We start from the raw sequence: 25,526 nt of genomic DNA, 5'->3' as shown, positions 1-25,526 counted from the left end.
ATATCTTACTTCTATCCATTTCATTCTCATTATGAGGATTTTGGCTCATGGTGATGGGGAAAACTGTAACTAATAACCAAAGAAAATAGAGAGAGATAACAATATCCCCCCATCCATCTATCAGTTATCTTCCACTTATCTGATGTCAGGTTGCACTGCAGAGGATATTGCAGACAACCTTCTCCCCAGCCACATTTTCAAGCTTTTGCTGGGGAATCTCATTGCATTCCCAGGCCAGATGAGAAATATCAATTCTAGCGAGTTCTGGGTCCAGGGTCTCTAACCTGTTGGGCGTATCCGGCGCACTTCCAAACTAAATTTTGTAGGAATTTAAACTAAATTCCTGCCCTTGCTTGTCATTACCAGAAATACTAGTCAGTTAAATATATTATTTTAGTTTATTATCGTATTAGTGCACAGTGACAGTAATCAGTTCAAAGATGTTACCATGCCACCGACCACTTCCCAACACTGCAGCCCTGACAGGCAGTGGCAACTTGCCCGTTTCACTCTCTCTGTGAATAAGACTGAAGAAGCTTCTTGGATGAGAGGTGAAACATCTTCAAGCAACTTAAAGAAGTTCAGACACTTTTCTTTCCAAGCTCCTTAGACTCAGTGAGAGATGGTTGGGTGATGTCCTTATCAAAACTGATTTTGACCCACCATGCAATACAATCTCAGTGGCAACAGCTTTTCTTTTCAGTATGACAATGATCCAAAAGACACTGCACATGCAGTAAAAGCACACCTGGATAGGAAAACACAATGGAACACTATCAGCCCTGGATTGGTCTCCCCAGAGTCCAGGCGTCAACATTACTAAAGCAGTGTGGGATCATCTTGACAGAGAACAGAACAAAAGGCAGCCAACATCCAAAGAAGAGCTGTGAATGTCCTTCAAGAATCCTGGAGGACTATTGCTGAAGACCGCTTAAACAAATGAAAAGGTAGTTGCCTAAGAGAATTCAGTTGAAGGTGGACAAACCCCATAAACTGTTTTTGCTTTTTATAATGTTTTTCAGTTTCTATTTGCATGTCTTGATAAATTGCTGCTATTTTCCATTTTCCTAACAAAATACAAAGAAATGAAAAGATTCAAGAGTCTCAAGAGTATGTTCTAATTTTTGGATTAGTCACCCAGTTTATTTTATTTTCTCTTGTTTAAATTACTAGCAAATGAGTTCCTAGAAGCATGCAAAGCATTAACATATGCGATATGGTAAGTTAAACTTTAAATTTCCAATAGCTTCATGGACAAAAATAAAAGCACATGCCTTTTTTTTAAGGAATAAGTACATTCAAAAAATGCTTTAGGCTCTCACCTTTCATTAATTTTTTTTGGTGTACCAATTTTTTTAGTCGTTTTACAGCAACTATAAAAAGCTGCAGTGTTTGAATTCTACACTGAGACTGCTTGTTAATATTAATTGGTTGCTACCAATCCAAGATTTTACTGAACTGTGCAGAACCCTTAAGTCTCGTAATGAGTAACTTGCTGGTGAGATTATGTATCATATCACTTTGCCTGCTTTACATGTAAAAGTTTAAATGTTAAAAGATGTTGTGAAAGCAAATCTCATGCAATCTGCTCAAAACAGAAACAGCACAGGACCAGAGGAACCCGACAGTCTACAGTGTTTGGGGCCAGGTAGCTGGCTCGGGATTGGCAAGAGCAATCTTACAGACGACAGCTGCTTTCACAAAGTTGAAAGGCTCTTTACAGTGTTGTTTGTTCAGAAGAACACACAAAATATCCTAAATACATTCAAAGGTGTATTTCAATATTCTGTTAGATATTTTAATACAAGCACTCAGCAGGTATTATTTGGTGAAAAGGTTCAAGGTTCAAGGTTCTTTATTTGTCACATGCATAGTTATACAAGTATAACACACAGTGAAATGCAGTTATACTTGTATAACTACGTCCTGCGTGCAGTGAATTTGACGCGTTTTTTGACCACTTATAATGACTCTCTTACCTGTCTGAAAGATATACTCTATTTTATTAACCAAACTGGTCACAGAGGGTGGAATTTAAAGTATATGAGCTATTTAAGGCAGCACAGAGAGCGTGGATGTTTTTGTTTATAAGCAAGCACCAACTATCAGGCCAGCAGTGGGAACAGTCTCACGTACTGTATCTAAGTAAGTAGAGTGGGAAAATAAATAAGATTAGACAGCACAGGGCATCTGCAGGGTACACACAGACTGGTGCCCTAGAGCACTGCTTACACATCCTAACGGGAGCATGTTTCCCTCCCTTCTACTTCTCATTGCTTCTCACTTAATCCTTCTTTACCCTCTCCCTGGGTTTTGGTTTTCCTTTGCCCTCTGCTGGTACCTTTTCTTTATAATTCAGCTGACTTCTGAGCTCAAGAAATAGAAAAACACAAAGAAAGAGGCGTAGTTTTTGGTGTTGTTTTTCACTGTACTTAGTTGCATAAATATGATCACAATGTGGGGATAGTATGCTTCCATCTCCAAGGTCAATAATAATTGAGGCCAGAACCAGTGTGTGAACCTCTCAAAAATATAAATAATCTAATCATTGCAGTGAGCAGACCCTATTAAAATTCCTAACAGTGTGTCCTTTGCAATGTCCTGATCACTAAAGATTTTCAAGGATGCCAAAATAAGAAACTTATTTGAAGGGCACAAAAAGCATCTGCAAAAAGATATGTCCTCTACACACCAGTTGTTGCAAGCAGGTGTTAAAAGTCTGTAGAGAAACCTGATGAAGAAACTAGATTCAGTAAAGATGCTAAAAAGAACACAAGCCTGAAAAAGAAAACATTGGCTGACATGTCCGGTTTGCTACAGGTGACCTGGATGGATGTTTCACCATTTTGTCAGGGCAAGCAAGGCGAGCACTGCTTGCCAAAACTCCACCTTCTTTTTTCATTGATATTTTCATTTTCATTTTTCCTGCTGTATATATTGACGGTTCACCATGTCAACCACTGCTCAAGGCTTTTAATTCAGCTGTTTTGTTTTTTGATTTTTTTTGTATTATTTATATATTTAATATGCTAAAAAGAAATATCATCAGGATGTGGGCCTGTGTTTTTAAACTCATGCACAACTGTTTTTTCATAGATATGTGGTTCTCAATGGACAGCAACTACAATATGTGATTTGTAGAATATGATACTGGACACTGAACAGATATTATAATATTATATTAAATATATAAAGTATTTAAAATTAATTCAACCAAAAGATATGTATTAATAATGGGGAACATTTTTCTGCAGAATAACATATGTACTAAATGTTTTCATGGTGTTTCATTGCCTTTTATCCTAATGAAATAGTTTGAAAAATTCATCAACCGCTTATCATTGTCAGCTAATAGGAAATAATAGGAAAACATTTATGTAAGATTAGATTGCAGAAAGGTGAAAACCTCCATGAACAGTGTAGACAGTCAGCATGAATAGTATGTTTTAATCTGATCTAATTTATCTTGAATTGCTAAATATTAGAGAAAAACGTTTTTGTTTGTGATTGTGGATGGGAGGGTGGTTAGTCTCTGCTTGGCTATCTGCAAAAGTAACTGCATGCCACTTGGTTTCATGTTGTATTATTTTAAGGAAGGCAACTTCACAGCAACACTTGAACATAGAATAGATTCACATTTTCACATTCCCGTTAAATATTCTGTTCATCAAAACAATGTTAAAGTAAAATATTGAATTATAGATCACACACTTAAAGTTATTTTAAATTTAAAAGTAATTTTTCCTGTAAGTAATGTTACATAAAATCAGCAAACATGCAGAAAAGAAAACAACAGTAGAAACAGTAGCAGTTTTCACACAAAACCTCCATTTGAAAGTAACACCGAACCAGATATGCAGCTTTGCCTTTGGCCGTAAGCAAGGGGGTAACACTGACTGATGACAGTCATAACCCAGCAACAAAGAAAAAACAAAAACAACCTACCAAAACAATTAAAGGACAGGACAATAATTGTTGGCTTTAAATTAGCTGAAGAGATAAAGCGAGTTAGATCCAAATGGGGATTTGAAGTAGATTTCTGTCAGCAGAAGTGGCAGCTTGAAAGGTTGTAGAACCAATTAGTGTGTGAGTGAGGAGGAAAGAGGAAGTGAAAATGGAGCTTAGAAAGTGGAGGATGACATAAACATTAATCTAGACAGGTATGTGGGAGTAAAAACACTGCTGAGGGTATTGTAAAATAGGATGCGCTTTGCAGTGGATGTGTTTATTTTGTGACTATGACAAATCTGAAGGCAAGATAATATTTTAGCAATATTGTAGTCAACCGAAGATGAATGCAAAGCACACATCAGAGTAAACAGACTTTCATATCCCAGAACCATCTGGGGTTCAGTCATATTTCCTACAGCATGATTTTTTGGCAAGCTGCAGTTTTGCTTATAGCACAAACTCTCTAAATCAGTTTAATAGATAATTATAATAATAATAATGGATTGGATTTATATAGCGCTTTTCAAGGCACCCAAAGCGCTTTACAATTCCACTATTCATTCACTCTCGCATTCACACACTGGTGGAGGCAGCTACAGTTGTAGCCACAGCTGCCCTGGGGCAGACTGACAGAAGCGAGGCTGCCATATCGCGCCATTGGCCCCTCTGGCCAACACCAGTAGGGTCAAATGTCTTGCCCAAGGATACAACGACCAGGACAGAGAGCCCGGGAATCAAACCGGCGACCTTCTGGTTATAGATGCGCTTCCCAACCCCCTGAGCCACGGTCACCCAAAGATAAAGAAATGTTTCATAAACTGTAACACATCAAGTGTTACAACTGGACTTGAATGACAGAGAAATATAAAGTTGCTTGCACATGATAATGAATTGTGACTTGTTTGTGATTGCGTCTATATTACAGCTTTGTGGAAATTGAACCATACCCCTGTACTGATGACACTTCATTGCCTCCAAATACAATATTCACTTACCTTTAAAATAGTGTAATAATAAGTCTTTTGTGTGTTTTCCTAGTTTATTATTTATTTATTTGTTTATTTTATTGAGGTGCATGATATATAACATTAACAGGTTAGTAGAATTGTACTATCAGACAGGATTGTGTAAAGGCACACATATCATTATATGTGTGCCTTTACACATGGACACATGGAAATTTATGCAGCATTAAAAGCACCCAAAAGTACAGGTCAGATTTTAGACTTTGGAACTACCGATGAATCCAGTGAGATTTGGAGCTCCTTTGTGGAGACAGGAGAACCTTACAGAAGTACAACCTTCAGTGCATCACTTCAACCATCAGGCCTTTTTGTTAGAGTTGGCAGAAAACCCATTCTTCACTAAAAGGCACATAACAGCCCCCAGGGAGTTAGCTAAAAGACATCTGAACAGCTCTCAGACCATGAAAAGCCAAAGCCGCAGGTTTGATGAAACAAAGGTGGCCTTTGGTCACAGTTCCCAAGGGCATGTGTAGAGGACAATCAGGCACCAAGAATCACCTCATAGGATTTTTTCCCCCCCACAATTGCTTTGTCTCATTCTGAAAGCTTTTTAAGTACAACTGTCAGAGCTGTATCATGGGACAAAACAAGTCTATTGTGTGTCTGCAAGCAGTAGTCGATCTAGTTATTGTTTCACCGAACTGAAAAATGCCTCTAATTGTTTTTCAGTGCTTTAACAAAAATAAGCTTTGTTCTTCTTGCTGATACTGATTGCTTATTGTACAGTATACGGGTGAGTTTTGTCCAGCTGAATGACATTCAGTATCACACTGGTATTTTTAGATTCTCATTTTAAACTGGGAGACAATTCATGAGAAAATTCCATGCTCTACAGTATATTAATTACAGATAGGCATGAACAATAGTATTTGAATCCTAGCTCCAAGATTAATGTTATCATCTTATTAATGAGCCACTGGCTGGCCCATTAATAAATGACAACTAATGTGGCTGCAGGATAATCGCTAATAGTTAAACAGCTAACATTAACATTTGCACCGGTCTGGCTAATAACTGTTTAATACTTTAATCTTGTTGAAACATGAGCTCCACTGACCTCCTCAAAGTGTCCTTCAGTGTTGTGAATGGTGACTACTTCAGCTGCTAGTGAGGGGAGGGGCTTTGTGCGTCCTGTCCGCAGATGCTGTGTGAAATTGTGTCAACTGGAAGAGGTGAAGATGGCACTGTTGGTGTGTTACTGCTGCAAATAAGTAAGCCAAGAAAATAAGCCAAGTTTTTTTATTTACTTATTTATTTATTTTTGCACTGATTAGTATCTGAGTGTTGGCTTCTTTTTTTGACAACCATGATTTACAGTGAAAATCATGGTTGTCAGAATCAGTCATCCATATGTAACACGTGCACTTCTTCAGCAAAAATCAACAGATTGCACCTCCAAATAGCTTAAAATTCCACAATTTGTCATATTTTTGATGGACATCTGTTTCTCTTATTAATAATGCATATATGATGTCTTCCCTCACAGTGGACCAGGGAAGAAGTCTCCTTCCATGGTGCAACCATGCCCTAAAATAACTTTTCAGTGTCCTCACGGCTAGCATTCATGGTGTATAACAAATGATGTTGTGGCTGGTGGTTGCATACTTACCAACATCATGCTAAAAAGTGCTCCTCTCATATTTTATTCAGAACAGTGGAAGGAACTTGGTGGAAGTTAACATTATCCAACACAGTTACATAATTTTGTATTTAGTGTTGCATAATTTTGTATTCCCACCCTAGTGGGAGACACTAGGGTCTCTTTAGGTCAGGTTGGGTGTTATAGGGATGTGTAGAAGTACCAGCCATAAACATGGCAGAATACATTGGTCTGATATGTCAGTCAAAATGGTATCCATCAAAGCTCAGCTGAGAGGATGCAGTAATGTTTACATGCTGTATGTCTGTATGTCTGTCGCTAGCATGAGCCTGTTGTCACTGGAAAATGGATGGATGCAGACCGAAGAGGTCAATCGATATAGTTCAATATATAGATAATAGTTCATGCTCACAACAAGGTTTGCAGATTTTTTTATATCCACTTTTACTTCTGTGTGAATGGTCCTGGTAACTTTTACACCGATAAACAGTTCTTAATGCCCTTAGTCACTTGTCAGATGCAGCACTTATTCCACTTCAGCCGTCAGGGCCTCTACTCCAAACACTACCAAGACGATGTTGTGTGATCTGGTAGGAAGGCTTCTGTCCCCCTTGTAGCCTGAAAGATTGTCGCATTTGAGGGTTTATCATAGATCACCATGTCCTTCTCACATCATGTCAGCAGGCTACAATCTAAAGATTAACCTAATGATGTAGTATTCCCAAACAGATTGTTCTCCACCTTAGCTTTGATGGATAAACAGACCATTCTTGTGTTAGACTAACGCCGGTCAGCACACAACGGTGAACTATGGAGATAGATATTCTTACTTTTCATACTCTGTATTTCTCTGGTAAGTGGTTAACCTCATGAACCTGTTGTAATATGCATTAGTTCGTGCTCTTCATACCTTTACCGTGTCACTGAGATCACTGCTCTTCTTTCTCTTTAAATTTTAAAAAACTGTTAACTGAACAAAGTCATCCTCAACTAAAATAATAGGGATCACTCCATATATTGCCACTTTTGCAGCTGTTTCCCAACCTGCCAGTACCCCCCTAACTTTTTCTGCTAATGTTTCTGCATTTTGTTCTTTTGGTGTGTTTTTTTTTTCCTATTTATCTGCTTCTCTGATGTCTTTCTGTTGTTTATCTTGATGATGTTGCCTCTTAATTACATGTGTTATGTTTATATAATGTCCATATGCTTGTATGTGTGTTCTTATGGTACATAACTAGTGGTTAGTTAAAATGGTTTCAAATTTGTGCAGGTGCCCTTTTAGCTGTTGATATTTCTGCCATCAAATGTTCTTAACATCTTGTCAGGTTTTTTTTAAAACAAAGGTAAATAAATATAATAGTTAAAAAACACAAAAGAAACCAAAAAATTGGTTTCAATTCTACCAAGAAAATCGATGTGTTAGACTTGTTAGATAAATCCACACGAAGTTTGATGCTCTAACTGCAGCCAAAGATGGCTAAGTACCTACTAAGGAATGCACTTAGCAAAACACTTCGAAGGTCTGTTTTTGCTTTGAACTGGAGTACAGTGTCTGAGGAAAGATATTAATTTTACATTTCCATTACAAGATAAACCTGTATCAAAATCTTGAAAACTTAACCTCAGATGTCATCCTGTAGCTTTTTATTTCTCAGTCGACAAACCCTAAATGTATACAACATTAATAAAGTATTTCTTTCCTTTTGCATATTTTGCAGGGCCCATTCTTGGCCTTTGTCACTCACAGCTAATGGATGTCTTTACCCAGTATGCCTACAATGACAGTTTCTATGACAATGGAACATGGAGCTTCAACGATACAGACCAAGAGCAGAAGCACCCCTACAACTACTACGCCATGCTGCTTACTCTGCTCATCTTCGTCATCGTCTTCGGCAACGTGCTGGTGTGTATGGCTGTGTCCAGGGAAAAGGCTCTGCAGACCACCACAAACTACCTGATCGTCAGCCTGGCTGTCGCTGACCTTCTGGTGGCCACACTTGTTATGCCCTGGGTTGTCTACTTAGAGGTAGGATTGTAGAAATTCACGCACACACACTCTCTTTGCCCATATTCGAAGAGACATATAGCCTGACATGACCTATGCAGCAGACATGCTCTTTTATTTCTTTTTCTTAAACCTTTTTTTCCCCTCTGTGTCTCGGGTTTTCAGAAAGCAGAAAATTGCCATCTTAAAAAGCAGTATTTAGTTTTCTTTTTAAATCATTCTTTTTAGAAAGGGGTTAAAAAACTGGAAAGGGCAGGACTTTAAGTGAAATTGCATGCCAGTAAAATAATCTTGGTGAAAAGGATTTGAGCCAAACAGTCACCCACAGTTAACTACAGGTCACAGGCTCAAGGTGATACAAAGGTGAAGACTAATGTGTTCACATCAGTCCTGCAGTGGATAAAGGCCTGTAATGTAGTCCCACTATGTGACAACAGCAAAATGTCAGAGCAGTCTATTTGAACAAGAGCTGGATGTTAGGCTATAATTCACCCAAATACTGGGCTACATCCTTTCTCATTCAGAGAACTGCTGCATTTGTTTTTTAAATGAATTATGGTACATCATTTAAATATGACACATCGGAATCACGTTTTTAAAGAGAAGGCAGACTTCGATGTTTCATAATAGCATGCACATCCTGCCAAGTGAGTGGGATGTGGTCGGTCTTTTTGAAAAATCTTTGCCCATCTCTGGAAGCTACCTCCTTCATCCTGCGGTTATTTCTGACCATTAGGCTTCAGGTCACGCTGTCTGATGTAGGAAAAAAAAGCAATCTAAGACTGCGGGGACTTTAATCCCCCCATGTTTCTCAGAAACTCTTGATGATTATCACTTTAACCAGATTATAGTGCATTTAAAGAATTTCATAGCCCAACTCTGTCCGTATGATCTGGGCATATTTTTTCAAATAAACAAAAGAATACTTTTGTGGTCATTGCCAAAAACAATCAGATTCAAGCTCGTTCATGCATAAAGTATCCAACCTGCACATTCTGTTTGTTTTTATCCAAATTATTTACTTGTTGTCTCTGTTGATTTGGCCAGCTGGATACATGCAGAGGGAGCCTACATCAAAGCGGATCGCATAAGTGGGAGATGAATTGTAATCAGCAACGTATCAAAGCCCACAAATTACAGCATAAAACTTTATCAATAAAAGATAGCATTTGATATCAGAAAAGTAAGTCTTTGATGGTGTAAAGAGATTTAACTGAACAAGTGTGCGTTACTAAGTGTAACACATTTGAAGTACGGCGAACACTAAAACTACTCCGGATCTTTCATCAAATATAAGTCACAGCATGCTTTTGGACAAAAATCTGACTGTTTGCTGTTCCTTTATAGGATCTGTTGTGTGCAAACATAACATCAGATTACAAAACACTCACCGAGTAGTTGGCTGCTCTTGTTTCTCCTGATGCCCCACACTTAGTTCTGGCTCTACACATCATAAATGTAGTTTGGCAAAATTATTCATGTAAATCTATAGGAATCAAAGTCTAGCTCGATAGGATTATTATTTTACTTAGCTAAATGTTTGGCGTCTGTGTTTTCCATTCAATCTACATCTCTTACAGTTAAATGGGGGGGGGGACCCACGGGGGGAGACCCACGGGGGGAGACCCACATGAGCAGATTGGTGCATTAAGAAACAGATTTCTTCAATTTTATAGCCATTTAATCCAAACAGGCTAATAACAGCAATTTGGAGAGTGAAGTCCTCCTTAGAATAATATGCTGGGAAGCAAGTGCTGGCTGTTTGTCAAAGTCAAAAGGGATTACTTCCCAGCTTGTGTTTAGAGTGGGATGCTCATCTGATTCTGGTGTGTCCCTCCAAGGCTGTCAGGCCTCCTACTAATGTGAGATGGGATAAAGTGAGACGCTAGTAGTTGGTCCGCTAGAAATCCTTGAAAATAGGAAATTATTTGGAACTGCTGCACAGTTCACATCATTTTGAGGTAAACACCAGACAGTTTCATAATCTCTGGATTAGCGTGTTGAGTGAAGATGGCCTTATATGTTCAGAGCTCACAACGGAGGAATTTAGGCAGAGATTTGTCAATTATTCAACTCATGTTCTTCATAACATCTTTCTTCCATCACGGACACCATCTGAAATTAGGCTTCGTTTCAGATGATTAAAACAAACAAACTTCATGACAATACTTACAATATTGTTTTTGTTTTATTCTGTTTTTTGCTGAACTCGGAGAGGCCTTTCGTCAAGCCTCATCTTTCCTTTTTGTTCCTATTTTTCTGTATTCATGTGTAGGCACTGAATTTTTTTAGAATGCCACTGACTCAGGTCATCATGTAACTCGCGTATTAACTCGTGTTAAGAATGTAACAGCATGAACTACAGTGGGAACATAGTCACAGAGTGTGGGCAGGTTATTCAACTTGCCCTTTATTATTAAATACTAAATTTGCATTAATTAGTGCAGGTTTCGCTTTCTGCCTAGTGTGACTGATTTAGAAAGCGTACGGAGGGAACATTTTGCATAACTAGAAGTTGAGAGTTAGTTTAAAGTAAGGGTGAATAAAACGTGTATATAGTAGAATATTTGCTTTCAAGGTGTTGCCTCATGTCTTTATAGCATCCACACAGCAGGCAGATGTTTGAAAACTACTGCAAACCAAATGGCTCATAAATGTAATCAGTGGAAAATATTCATCATGCCAACAACTAAACCTGTTAGTCTATTACCTTGGAGTGCATAATTGGCGATCAGCTACAGTGACCTGGTCAGAGCCATGAATTTAATGTTGATGATGTCATCAAGCTGCGCCTGTTTTGGTCAAAAGCATCGCAGCGGCTAAAACCATTATCATCTGCAAATTATGGCGGGCGACAGTCATAGCAAAGAGATGAAGCACTTTTGAAATATGGGGAAAGCCAAAAACTGCGCTTCCTCCACTTCCGTAACATTGATACATTAATGTTGAATTCTCTCGCAGCTGTTCTATTCCCATGTTGTTGCAGTATATTAATAACTAACCTCGTATTGTGGATTGTTACACCCCGGCCTAGGCAACCGGGGTGCAACGTAGAAAAACAAAGATAAGGAAAATAAAACCACGAAGGCTCTCCACCAAAATCCCAAAACGAAAATATCCCATGACGAAAGTATTTACAACAGACTATTTATTTACAACAAAACACCAAACTATTTACAACACGGGGGAGATCGCGACCATGACACACTGAAACACAGGGTTTAAATACATAGAGGGAGCAATCAGGAAAATGGACAACAGGAGGGAAACACAGCTGGGGCAAATTAGAACTGACGAGACAGGGAAACGTAAACTGAAAACACTAAGATAACACAGACTTTCAAAGTAAAACAGGAAACACATAACAGTCACGCCAAAAACAACACACCGACAACACCGAAACGTAACAGTTCCCCCCACCCAAAAATCAAACATTTAACACCAAGTGAAAAGTTTGATCCAGACAGACGAAGCCGATGAAGGCTGGAGCGGTCCCACTGACCCTCCAGCAGACGACGAAGGCTGGAGCGGTCCCACGGACCCTCCAGCGAAGGCGGATGAAGGCTGGAGCGGTTCCCCGGACCCTCCAGCGAAGGCGGATGAAGGCTGGAGCAGTCCCTCGGACCCTCCAGCAGACGACGAAGGCCGGGGCGGTCCCTCGGACCCTCCAGCGAAGGCGGATGAAGGCTGGACCGGCCCTCGGACCCTCCAGCGAAGACAGACGGCTGAAGCGGTCCCTCCCTCGGACCCTCCAGCGACGGCAGACGGCTGAAGCGGTCCCCGGGCCCTCCAGCGAAGACAGACGGAGGCTGAATAATCTCAGTTGTTCTCCTGACTGAAGTACAGCATCCTGCTATGCGATTGCATTTGTCCCTAACCACCAGAATCCTGCACGTTAACTTTTATCGAGTGGAAAAAAGTTGGCATCCATCCTCCAGCTTCACTGTGCTAATGTTATGCTAACATAGCTGTGTCGCTAGCAATCACGTAGCACAACATTATATACCAGGTAGTCCAACTTCAGTAACCCTACAAACTAGGGGTGGGTTTTTATAATCGATTTATTGATTAAAATCGATTCTGGCTTGGATAATGTAAAATCGATTCATTAAAATCCTGAATCGATTTTTTAATATAAATTTATTTTGCCCGAAATGCCAGAATCTCAGGTGAAATCTCACAAAATTTCAACAGCCACCAAACAGCTAAGACAGTAAATGAGAGCAGGAACACGGATTCTGCACAAAGACTTAAACACACAGCGCAACCCGCGGATCAGAATCAGTTAGATGTTGCCTTTCTCACAGTCGGGGCTGAAAGCCGACAGCTCGCTGATTCTGATCTGTCGGTGGGTCTGCGCTTTGTGTTTTTCCGGCCTTTTATGTGCTGATTCTAAAGCTGTTAGTTTGATGTCTCTCTAAACAATATTGACCGAACCAGCAGCAAAAGAAGATCCAAACTATGCTTCACATAAACATCGTCATGAATTCAGTGTACTTTTACTGCTATGCTTCGACCACGATGCACAGCTGCCCCCCCCCCCCCCCCCCCTCTGTACTTCAAGAACAGTTTCCCGTCTAAAAATCTGTTTTCTTCATTATTCGATACTTCCGACGCTTTTTTTTTTTCGTTTTATATACTTCCAAAAAGAAAACCTAATTTCTGCCGTTCAATACTGAACAAACATAAACTAAAATTATGCAAAATGCAAAACGTTTAGTCGTGTCTCTAATAAAACCGCTGTAACTTCAGAGGTAATGTTCATGTGTTGATTAATGGTTTTCTTTCATTTTTGATGTACTGCAGAATATTTTTATAAAATCCCAGGCCAGGAAAATCACCTTCATGTTTTTCTGTGTTTTATCCTCAGCTACTTTGACACAAAGGCATCTGCTGTGATGCTCACACCTTTGATAAAGTCTTGCGTGTGTCAGCTTCCTTTTTATAGATACAAAAATATGTCAATGTACTGATCTGAATTATAATATTTCTGACTGTCAAAATTTCCCAGATTCAAATCGAATTGAATCGAATCGAATTAAATCGAATCGTGGATCGAATCGATTCGGGACCTTGTGAATCGGAATTGAATCGATTCTAGAAATCAGTGACGATACCCAGCCCTACTACAAATGCCACTGCTGTTTAGTTTTCTGTCTTCATTTATGTCGGAACTGGTAGCAGAGCTGTACGTTTTAATTAGTTTAAAAAATCTCTCAGTCAGAACATGGTATGAAATGTTTAGGTGTAAACTAGCGAGCTAACTTCCTGTTAACTTCTAACTCCATTAAATTTAACAAATTCTGTTTTCATGGACGCATGGATGTTAAACTTAATTGTTACACCCGATAAAGCAGCAATGCTGATGATTTAATTAAAGATGAAAGAATTTAGACCGTTTTTAACTCTTAGTGTTTGTTTTACTTTGGGACCTGAAGTTGACGGAGTTTTGGACCCATATTACTCCGCAAAGCTCCTCACTAGGCAGCCGTAATGCTCTGACAATCCATCAAGCAGTGCGGCTTACCAAAGCTGTACTAAAACATTTTTTAACAGATTTCTGCACGCAGAAATCGGTTCGAGGTCAGTAAGCACAACCAGAATTCATACATAAGGAACACTCTCAATTTTTGAGAAAATTAACCCCTGGTAGAACCTCAAAATCCCATCCTTTCGTGAACCTCGGGACCAAAAATGGTCCCGCCCCAAAAGTGCTCTAAAAATGTTATATATCAATATTTTTTTCTACTTTAAATTAGTCAATCTTTTAAAACTACTTCTGCTTAAAATATCCATGTCAAGTTTTAATTATATTTTCATTGTTTTAACCCTTTAAATCCCAGTTTTATTACATGAGCGCCCTGTTTTTTTAGCCCCAAAAAACAAAAAACTTGAATATTTTCCAAAAAAAACATTTGAGGTAATATTCAATTGTTATTATAATTAGGCCTTTAGATGGACTAAAGATTGGCACCAAGAGTCATTTCGATCGCCTTTTATTTTTTTTCCAGGAGCGCATTTCATAAAATGCACACTATCGACCACGCCCAAAAAGTGCTATAAAAATATTAAATATTAATTTTTTTTTTCACTTTAAATTGGTCAGTCTTTTAAAACTACTTCTCCCTGAAATATTCATGTCAAGTTTTAATTACATTTCGCGGATTTTAACCCTTTATATCCCGGTTTCGTCACATGAGCGCACTGCTTTTTTTGCCCCAAAAACATAAAACATAAAACATAAAATATTTTCCAAAAAAACCATTTGAAGTAATATTTTATTGTTATTATAATTAGGCCTTTAGATGGACAAAAGATTGGCACGAACATTAATTTCGATCCGGTTTTAATTTTTTTTCCAGAAGCCAAAAATGTCCCCAGGCGGCGCTGCTGCTCCTGCTCCCCCGGGGAGGAGTGCCTCTGCCGCGGGTGTGTTTCGCGCAGCGCCGGAGCATATGGTTCGGTTCCCGTGTCTGCAGCACACACTTCCGCTACCACGTGAAAACAAATACGTCATTTCCTGTTGATTTAAAAAAAAAAAAAAAAAAATCAAACGAACCTAAGGGTAGAAAATGGTCCGGAACGAGCAGCGGGGCAGGCTGCTGTGGTACGCGGGAAATTAGTGTGCCTTTTCCGTGTATCTGTCTCGAGCAGGCCGCTGGAGAACATGTGTATGTTCCAGCAGGCGTCACATGTGGAGCAAGGGCGCCACCCGGTGGACAAATAAAAAAATTACAATTCTAAGGCCTGTAGTCCAAAACAAAACCTAAGCTGGAAACCTGATGATCGATTTGACCGTAATTTTTCTGGCGTGAAAAATAGCGTTTATAAAGGGTTTCAATGGGGCACAAATCGGCCACGAGGTTCGATAGTGGATGTATGCCTTTTATTCAGCCATTTAAGCTCATTTAAAAAACTCCGACTGAAATTTCAAAATAAAATGGGAAAAAAATACATGTTAGAAAATTTGGCTATACTCCATTAAACACAGTGGAAATGGCGTGGAATTAAAAAACGCAAAGGCCACGAAATGGTCCCAGGTTCTACCAGGAGGATTTTTAGTGTGGAAAATACGTTATACAGAAGAAAAGAATATATCGTGATATATATCGTTACCGCACATGCTTCAAATTATATCGCGATATGAATTTTAGGCCATATCGCCCAGCCCTACTGTTGTATTTACTTCTTTTGACATTTTCAGGGAAAAATCTCATCTGACTGATGAGTGACATAACCCCATTTTTGTAGTAAAGCTCTACATGTGTACATTACAGCAGCGGTCCCCAACCTTTTTTGCGCCACGGACAGGTTTATGCCCGATAATATTTTCACGGACCGGCCTTTAAGGTGTCACAGATAAATACAACAAAATAAAACTAGTACCGGTACCGAAAAAAAAGAAGATTTATTCATAACACACGTGAAAAGACCCAGGAAAACCGAGTTAACGATAAAAACAATAACAAAATAACGCTGAAAACCGATAAAAACCTTGAAAACCATACATTTCACACCTGAGCCTTAGCTCTCGCGGCCCGGTACCAAACGACTCACGGACCGGTACCGGTCCGAGGCCCGGGGGTTGAGGACCGCTGCATTACAGAGTCAAATTTCCATTTTTACCAATATGATTATTTATTCATGTATGTATTTATTGGTTATTTGCCTATTTACGTACACTATATTGCCAAAAGTTTTCCCTTGCCTGCCTTCACTTCACATGTGAACTAGAATAACATCCTATTCTTATTCTTCATGGTTTAAATGACATCTACCCATCCTCTGCAGACAACAGTGTCAACTCTCCTGCGAAGGCTTTCCACAAGGAATTTTTTTTTACTATTCTTCTAGAAGCATATTTGTGAGGTCAGACTGTTGTTGGACGAGAAGGCCTTGCTCACAGTGTCTGCTCTAATTTATCCCAAAGGTGTTATATCAGGTTGAGGTCAGGACTGTGTAGGCCAGTCAAGTTCTTCCACACCAAACTCGCTCATCCATGTCTTTATGGTCCTTTCCTTTCTTTGTGCACTGGTGCGCAGTCATGTTGGAAAATCAAGGGGCCACCCCCAAAACGTTTCCACAAAGTTAGGAACATGTGCAAAATGTCTTGGTATGCTGAAGATTAAAGTGTTCCTTTCACTAGAACTAAGGGGCCGAGCACAACTCCTGAAAACCAACCCCACACCACACCAACAAACTTTTACTTGGCACAATGCTGTGAGATAGGTACCATTCTCCTGACAACTTCCAAACCCAGACTCCTCCATCAGATTGCCAGACGGGGAAGCATGATTCATCGCTCAAGATAACATGTCTCCATTCCTCTAGAGTCCAGTTTTAACCCAACTGCATCAGACGCTGCATCGCATTTCATAATGTGGATACAGCTGTTCTGATGAGCCCCTTGAGGAGACTGTTGTTGTGATTTAGTTCTATATAAATAAATTGAATTGAGGTAATCTGAAAGCCACATAAAATTTGGAGATCTGTAGCTACTGATTCTGTAGAAATTTGATGATCTCTGCACACTATGCACCTCAGCATCTACTGACCCCGCTCTGTGATTTTGGCTGGCCTACCACTTCATGGCTGAGTTGCTGTTGTTGTTGTCATAATACCAATAAGAGTTGACTTATATTTAGTTGTGAGGAAATTTCTAAACTGGACTTGCTGCACATCCTATCACATTACTATGTTGGAATTTACTGAGCTGCTATGGGCGAAACATTCATTCGAAAATGTTTGTAGACGCTGTCTGCATGCCTAGGTGCTTGATGTAATACACCAGTGATCATTAAAGTGATCCAAAAAACACCTGAATTCAATTATTTGGATGGGCATGAGAATCTTTTTGGAAATTTTCTGATTTACTTTAATGTATCACATTCATCAGCCACTTTTTAAGGTACAGAAGTTCAGCTGCTTGTAATGGGAAATAATCTAATCAGCCATCACATGGGAGCAACTCAATGCATTCAGGGAAGTAGACATGGTCAATACAACCTGCTTTATGTCAAACTGAGCATCAGAATGGGAAAGAAAGCAATTTAAATGATTTGAATGTGGCATGTTTGTTGTTAAAAGTCGAAGCATATCAGAAACTTAAAATACTGGGATTTTTCCACTTGACCATGTGTAGGATTTGCAAAGATCCTAAAAGACAAAGTCAGTTCTATATTTAAAAATCTGCTTAATACCAGAGGTCAGAGGAGAATTGCCAGCCTGCTCCCAGTTTAAGGCAATGGTGTCTCAAATAGACACTCATTACAATCATAGTATGCAGAAGAGCATCTCTGAATGCATAACACATTGAACCCTGAAGCAGATGGGCTACAGAAGCAGAAGAGCACACCAGGTGCCACTCTTGTCTAAAATTATTACCATTCATCAAAGTTGGAAAAATATTGCCTTTTTTTTTAAATTTTTGGTAGGATCAGAATTTGGTGTAAACAACATCATATCAGGAGTTCAGGCTGCTACTGCTGCTGCTGGTGTAATGTTGTGGGGGATGTTTTTGTGGTACTCACTGAGTTTCTTTGTACTACTTCAAGCATACCTGAATACAGTCATGATAAAAGGAAGTCTTGTTTTACATATCAGGACATAATAAACAATTGTCAAGTTCTTATAGAATTCAAATGAGTTGAACACAAACCTAGATGAATTACAACACATAACATATTAGACTGTTTCTTTATTTTTTTTATCTAAAAACTAAGCCAAAATGCAGAAGCATGTTGTGAAAAACTAAGTACGCTCCATGATTCTGTAGCTTGTAGCAGCAATAATTTGCAGTAATCAAATTTTCTGTATGACTTTGGTCTCAGTCTCAGTCTGTCACCCAATGCAGGAGGAATTTCAGCTCTCTCTTATTTACAGTGTTGTTTCAGTTCAATTAAGTTTGCAGGAATTTTTTATTATGCACAGGTTTCAGTCGGGTTGAGTTCTGGACTTTGACTCGGCCATTGTAACATCCTTTTTTACTAATTCTATTGTAGACTCACCGCTGTGCTTGGAATCATTGTCCTGTTGCATGACAATATTTTGGCAAAGCTTTAACTCTCTGACTGATAGACTTAGATTTGGCTCTACAATGCTTTTATATACAGAGATGTTCATAGTCAACTCAATGACTGCAAAGTCCCTGGATCCTGTAACTGCAAAACAAGCCCAAATCACCGTCCATCACTGTGCTTGACACCTGGTATGAGGTGTTTGCGCTGCTGTGTTTATGCTGTGTTTACACCAAATGTGGTGGTGTGTATTAAAGCCAGATTTATAGCCAGATATCTCCACTTTGCTCTTTCCTGCCCAAAGGACATTATTCCAGAAGTCTTGTAGCTCAAAATCTGATCTTATGAATCTTACAATAAGAATCAAGCTGCTTTGCAAGGTAGACACCACAAGTCAAAACATGCACAAAAATTGTTAATTGTAGTAAAGGTGGGAAGAAAAACATTGATGTTCAAAGACATGTAGCACTTCTGTCAGTAAAACACAGATACTGATGCTCCACCCTGCTGAGCAAAAATAGCATTTTTAAAATAATACATTTTCCTTCTTTTTAGTTATAAAACATTAATAAAAGATAAGAATTAATAAAACAGCACATTATTTTGACTGTCAAAGGAATGACTCATTTAAATCCAAATCAGCTAATCCTTTCTCCAGTTGACAAATGAGAATTCATTTGACTAGTAAATGATGTATTTCATATAACATCCTTATTTCTACTTTTTCCCAGCATTGTAGATTGAAATCAAATGCCAATACCCTCTAAGTGATATGCATATGCATAAGTGGTATGCATAATATGAATTATAGATGATAATTCACCAAAAAAATGAGCTTGGCAAATAAAAATGACACTGCAGTATTACAAGAAAACCCATTATGGGAATGGAAAGTTCTTCAAACAATCTACTAATTTGCAAACAAAGATGCAGTCAATTAATTTCAATAATGAAGTGAAGTGCAGGATTTAAGGAGAAACAAATAAACCCATCATTAAAATTCAATAATATAATAGCACTGTTGTGTGTTGCTGATGGACAACATTAGTAAACTTGTCATAATTTCAATCTTTTTATTGCCTACATTTTTCATTTGTTGCCAGAAGCATAATGCCATTGGGTTAATCATCCCATTCCCATTCTCATGAATGAAATATTTCTGAACATGCTGAGGTAATATCTTCAAATTTGGCACAAATGACTCAAAATGAACAGATTTGAATAAATCGCACGAAAGTAAAGACCTCATAACACAACGTTTTCAACTGAATACACTTATAATGACAAAAATCTATATAAATATTTCACAGCATAAAATGATGATGTGTCATAATTTAACTTCAAAAGATTAAAGTCATCTTCACTTTAACAGAAAAATGCAAACGGTGGGATAACTGAGAAGGACAGATCGATGTTTCCTGACAGGGGATCACGCCAGTTTTGGCACACATGCATTTATTATGACTGTCTTGTAAAAAGCTGTTTAATATCCACAAAAGGTGTTTCGCTACATAGACTGAACAGACCTCAGTTGCAGCCACAAGGACATGAAATGGCTTTCAGCTCTTGTAGGCCTTTTAAATTTTAACACTAAAATTTGTTCGCAGCTCTAGCAGGACGGGAACTTGCACGGGTGTGTTGGAGTAGCTTTGACTGAAAAATAAAAGTCAAGTGCAAGGAGCAAAAGGATGATAGCAAAGAGAGAAACAGTCAAAATGAAAGCATACTATCATAGTGGTGCTTAGCCACAGTGAAGAGAAACGTCAAGAGTTAAAGGTTGGAAAATTGTGGAAAAGAGAAGAGAGGAGAGGTGAAATCAGTTTTCAGGGCAACAGAAAACTGGCTATAACGACACCAGCAAAAAGTTACAGCTCTTTAATGATGGGAGCTTAGTTTTATGAAGACACATCCACAAGACAAAGATTAATCAGCCAGGCAGGAGTTGCCCCTGAACAAACACATCTCCCTTACCCTTGATAGAGCTGTGGGAGGAAACAGGCAGGCTTCAGTGTCAGACAAGCTGGGCGGCTTCAGACCTGTCACAACATCACTGATGTTGGTTTCATCATGAGCTTAGATCATACAGCTGAGAGCAACGGTGGCATGAATTCAAACAGGTTTCGATCTTGTCTTTGATCAAACGCTTCCTCGAGCTAAAGAGTAGGATACATGGTAAAGAATACTTGTCTTGTCTAAGGAGGATGTCTATATGTTTTTGAAGCTTTTACTTCTTACCACTGTAAGTGGAGAGATAAGATAATCTGTCAAATTTCAACTAGTCACTTGTAAAATTCTTCATAAAAAAGAAACTGACATATTATTTGGATTTGGAGCTCTTGCAAAATGTTTATGACAGCAAGAAATCTCTTCATGTGATAGAACGGATGCTTTTTTAATACTTACTCATTCATAATTCAGTCATCCATTCTTTCCTCTTATGTCTCAGTTTTGTTCCTTTGCTTCTCTCTTTGTGTTGCCAAGTTTGAAATGATATGGGAAATTATGCAAGAAGGCTTTAGTGTCGGGTTTGCTTTTTATTGCTGAACACAAACACATTATTTTTGCCAAGAAGCTTCCATTGCTAGCATATTGACTTTTTTCTGTTGACTCTGGCAGTTAACTGTCATTTGTGGATGTTTTCCTCTCCTAGGTGGTGGGAGAGTGGCGCTTTAGCAAGATCCACTGTGACATCTTTGTCACTCTGGATGTGATGATGTGTACAGCCAGCATCCTCAATCTCTGTGCCATCAGCATTGATCGGTGAGTTTGCCACCTCGCAGATTGTTTAGCCTGTTATGATTCCAGCATGGATTTCCGATGGAAATCTTTACCTGCTGAATAATATGAAACAGAAAACTGGTGTCTTTTAACTGCATGACCATCAAAGCACACACAGCTATTAACAAACAAAATGAGATTTTTAAGCCAGGAATACACCATAACAACACATTCAGTTTCTGTTTATCTGCAATACTGATTACCAGCCACCAGATGTTCAGGACAGAAATATGTATGCACATCAATATGGCATATTGATGCAATTTTGGAACTAAAATGAGTGCATTATCCAAGGACCACCTGTAAGACAGGTGCTGTGGAGAGTGAAATCTAATAGCATATTTGTGGGTGCCTGCACACTGTCAGCAGCAACCTTTTCATAGACATATGCCAGGGTTAAAAATTTTAAAAATAGATGAACTTTAGCAAAGGTTTAACTACCGGGTACAAAAATTAGCAAATCACTGAAAAGGATTTCATCTTGAGTAATTAATTGTTAATTGAATATGTAAAAATAAATACATTTTGTAATATAAATATACACCAAATTTAAAAAAAAGAGTTTTAATTAATTAAGTCTTTAAGAAAAAATAAATAAATATTTGCTGAACCCAATTTCTCAAATAAATATTGTTTGAAATAAACATCTTAATGCCTAGTGTGTCATGTTTAATACATATAGTTTTTTTGTGTGGTTTGGGGATTTCTGCATAATCAGTGTAATTTTTTAAGTCCTGAAAAACCTAAATAAATTGCACGATGTATTTTTAAGCATTTTTTAATGTCAGATGTAGCAAATTAAAGGACATTTAAATGTAATTTAATCAATTTTATTAAGCAGATTTGTTAGATGGTTCAATAAGCTCAATAAATGGTTCAGAAAATTTGAATTTCCTGGCAGTTATTTCATAGTTCATGCTATAAAGGGTTAAGTCAATGTGATGACTTGTCAGATGGTGTTTTGGGTTAGTTGTTAATTTTTAGTTAACTGCTGAGTAAACCCCAAACACCATTTACAAAAAAGTTGCGATGGACAAGGCCGAGAATCAACACTGGATGCCTGTGATCTTAAGATCCTCAGATGGCAGTGCAATAAAACAGGAATCCTCCTGTCATAAGAATTCCTGCATGGGCTCCGGAACACTTCCAGATAATATTGTCTATAAGTTGTATAAGTTTCATGATCCATAAATGCTGCCATCTTCTGTGACCCAAAGCTCATTTAAAATGGACTGAAGCAAAGAGGGAAACGGTTCTGTGGTCAGACAAATCGAAATTTCTTACATTTTTTGGAAAATATGAATGCCACATCATCCACACTACAGGAGCGGGAGAGAGACCATCCTTGTTGTTAAGCCTGCATCGCTGATGGTATAGGGGTGCATTAGTGCATGTAGAAATGGCTGATTGCAGGTGTAGAAAGGCACCATCAGTGCAACATATAGAGCAAAACAAACGTCACTTTTTCAGGGACGGCCTTTCATATTTTTGTAGGACAGTGTTAAAAAGCATGCCGCTAATATTACAACAGCATGGCTTTGTTATGTAAGAGTCCGAGTGCTGAAACAGCCTGTCAGCAGACCAGATCTTTCACCAACTGAAAATATTTGGCACATCATGAAACAAAAAATAGGACAAAGAAGTCCAGCAGCAGCCCCCCTCAGTTCCCAGATATTTACAGACTGTTGTTAAATGAATAGAGGACTCTAAATTGTGGTAAACATGGCCCTGTAACGACTTTTTAGAGAACTGCTTCTGCCATAAAATAAAAATCAACCTTTTTTTGTTTTAAAATCATGATTTTTTTTTTTCTATAATCTGTTGTGAATGGAATATGGGTTTATCAGGTTGTATTTACACTTTGGAGCTGGGGTTATGAATATTAAATCCTGTGATCAAGTTCCAGTAATGCCATGCATGCAGTCTGGCCAGTGTAATGTGTGAATTGTCCCCCTGTAGTCTAGACCTGCCTCACAACACAGGGTGTTTCTTGGAATCCCAAGTATGAAAAAGGCACCACTTAGTTTCTAAATGCTAACATAACATAACACAATGCTAAACTATACTATACTTATTGCGTAAATTTTATTATTTAAAAAAACATATACATTAAATGCAAATTTGTTTTCTGTCTTTCCTTTAAAGTTGTCATCCTGAATCATTAGTCATTTGTTTTTTATGCAATTCACAAACAACATGTTTTCTGTGAGAGAGTGCAGACAAAGCAAACAATCTACATAGTCATTTAGACTGCAGAGCTTGCTGGCTTTTCAACCAAATTAGCTGCAAAAATCCTTAAAATAATCTAAGAGCGGAACACTTTGACTGTGGTTTAGAACTAAACTTGTAGCAAACAGTCAGGTTTATAGAGCATATTTGCTTAAAAAGGTTTTTGCTGCAGCTGAGACCACAGAGAGCAAGGAATGCATCAAAAATATTAACACTAGTGGAAAACTAAAAGAGTGAGCTGAGGGATGCTGAAATGTTCCACAGACCTGAGTCATATTTGAAAGTTTCTTTAGTAGAGGTGGCAACTACATTTACACAGCAGCTTAATAATGCCATTATTAAAGATATTCGATGCATTAATAAAAAGTGCAATTTAAAAATAACAGTGAATAATATCACTTTAGATTAATTACAGTATCTCAATTATAGTAGCTTACAAACATCTAAAAGTACACTGTAAAGCTTTGACTATCAGTATTAAAGCCATGTGATATAATTGTGTAAATCTGAATGCTAAATGATGTACTATAAGCAAGAAAGTTTCAATGAGTATAGGTTATTAAGCATTCATTTTACATAATTCACTCATATATCCTAACTAAGTGTCAGTAGTAAAACAAAGTTTGAATTTTTATGTTACTCACATAAATTGTCCTCCTGTAAAGATGTAAAGATGATCAAAATACCAAAGAGCCTCTCACATGCAAAAAGGGTGTAAAATTAAGATTTAGATGAAAGTATTAAATAAAACAAAAGGCTCAGGTTTGAATATTAAACTGAGCCAGAGGCATTCATAATTCAGATTAATGATTGCATATTACATAGTATGTGTTACAAACAGCATATGCATCAATATTATTTAATAACAACATGAAATATTTTTATAATAAAGAATTAATACAGATTATTTTAACAAAGTCAAAATAGCTTAAACGTAGCACTTCAGTGTTATATTTTTCTAGCATCAGTTTTTAACTACCTGCTCAGATACAGTCTTTCAGAACGCCCATTACGTACACAGTAGTTTGATTCATTGTTTAAATATTGATCGGAACTGCTTAAAATCAATAGTCTCTGTTTAATTCAACATAACAGTGCAAGAACACTGCTTCTTGTCTTGTCAATAAACGTGGATTCTTTAAAAACTAAATTCTCTCATTTTGTTCTGTGATTTAAAAAAAAACTGTTTAACGATAGTGCTGTGATTAAACTTTATGTAATTTTTTGAAACTTACACTTGAAGGCTGTTCATGGGAATATCAAGGATATATTTACCACATTTTCCATCCATCTATTCTCTTCTATCTTCATTTAATTTAATTTAATTCTTTCACGATTAATTTAAAGATACGCTAAAGGAGCATATCCAGTGACACTGATTTATTTCTCCATTTTAAAGAAGTGATCTGCATCCACAGCAAAATTAAATGGGTTCTTCTTTTGCCAGTGTTGCGCCTTTCCACCTATGGTCCTATAATTACACTTTGTAGATATCGCATAGTCTTGCTGACTAGTAAACAAATACAATAATCTCATAACTCCACACAGGCTTTCACTTTAGTGTAGTAATAAATATTCACCTTGGTCACATTTTCAGCTCTTACTGAGGTGAGTGAATTAGAATACAGATGACTTGTATGTGGAGAAAATCTTATTAATCTGAATAATGTGATCGTATATCGCTGTTTTTGTATGTAAATGAATGTTTCAAGCACGCTAGAGAGGAATCTCACCTGAATTTACATTTAGATATCAGTGATATGGCCTGTGCTTGTTTGCCACATATTTGTGAATACCAAATATGTGAATCATTGTGACAGAATCAAGAATCGCTTCACCTGGCTTTGGCATGGTTAAGGATCCACTCACATGATGGCGATTTATTTGCAAAGATTCATATAACAGTCACAGATAAATGT

At 38.0% G+C, this 25,526-nt stretch overlaps 1 protein-coding gene across 1 annotated transcript in view; it reads left to right on the top strand.

Moving 5' to 3' along the window:
* The window catches only part of drd2a (dopamine receptor D2a), a 51,642-nt gene that overhangs the window by 19,644 nt on the left and 6,472 nt on the right, over positions 1-25,526 (top strand). The window contains exons 2-3 of the mRNA XM_026192813.1: positions 8,295-8,605; positions 21,251-21,360. Coding sequence (XP_026048598.1) covers positions 8,327-8,605; positions 21,251-21,360 — 389 coding nt within the window. The 5' untranslated portion in view covers positions 8,295-8,326. The remainder of the gene's footprint in view (positions 1-8,294; positions 8,606-21,250; positions 21,361-25,526) is intronic.

This window comes from Astatotilapia calliptera, chromosome 14 (genome assembly GCF_900246225.1).
Source record: "Astatotilapia calliptera chromosome 14, fAstCal1.2, whole genome shotgun sequence".
Taxonomy (NCBI): Eukaryota; Metazoa; Chordata; class Actinopteri; order Cichliformes; family Cichlidae; genus Astatotilapia; species Astatotilapia calliptera.
This window is presented reverse-complemented; position numbering and strand designations above follow the sequence as displayed.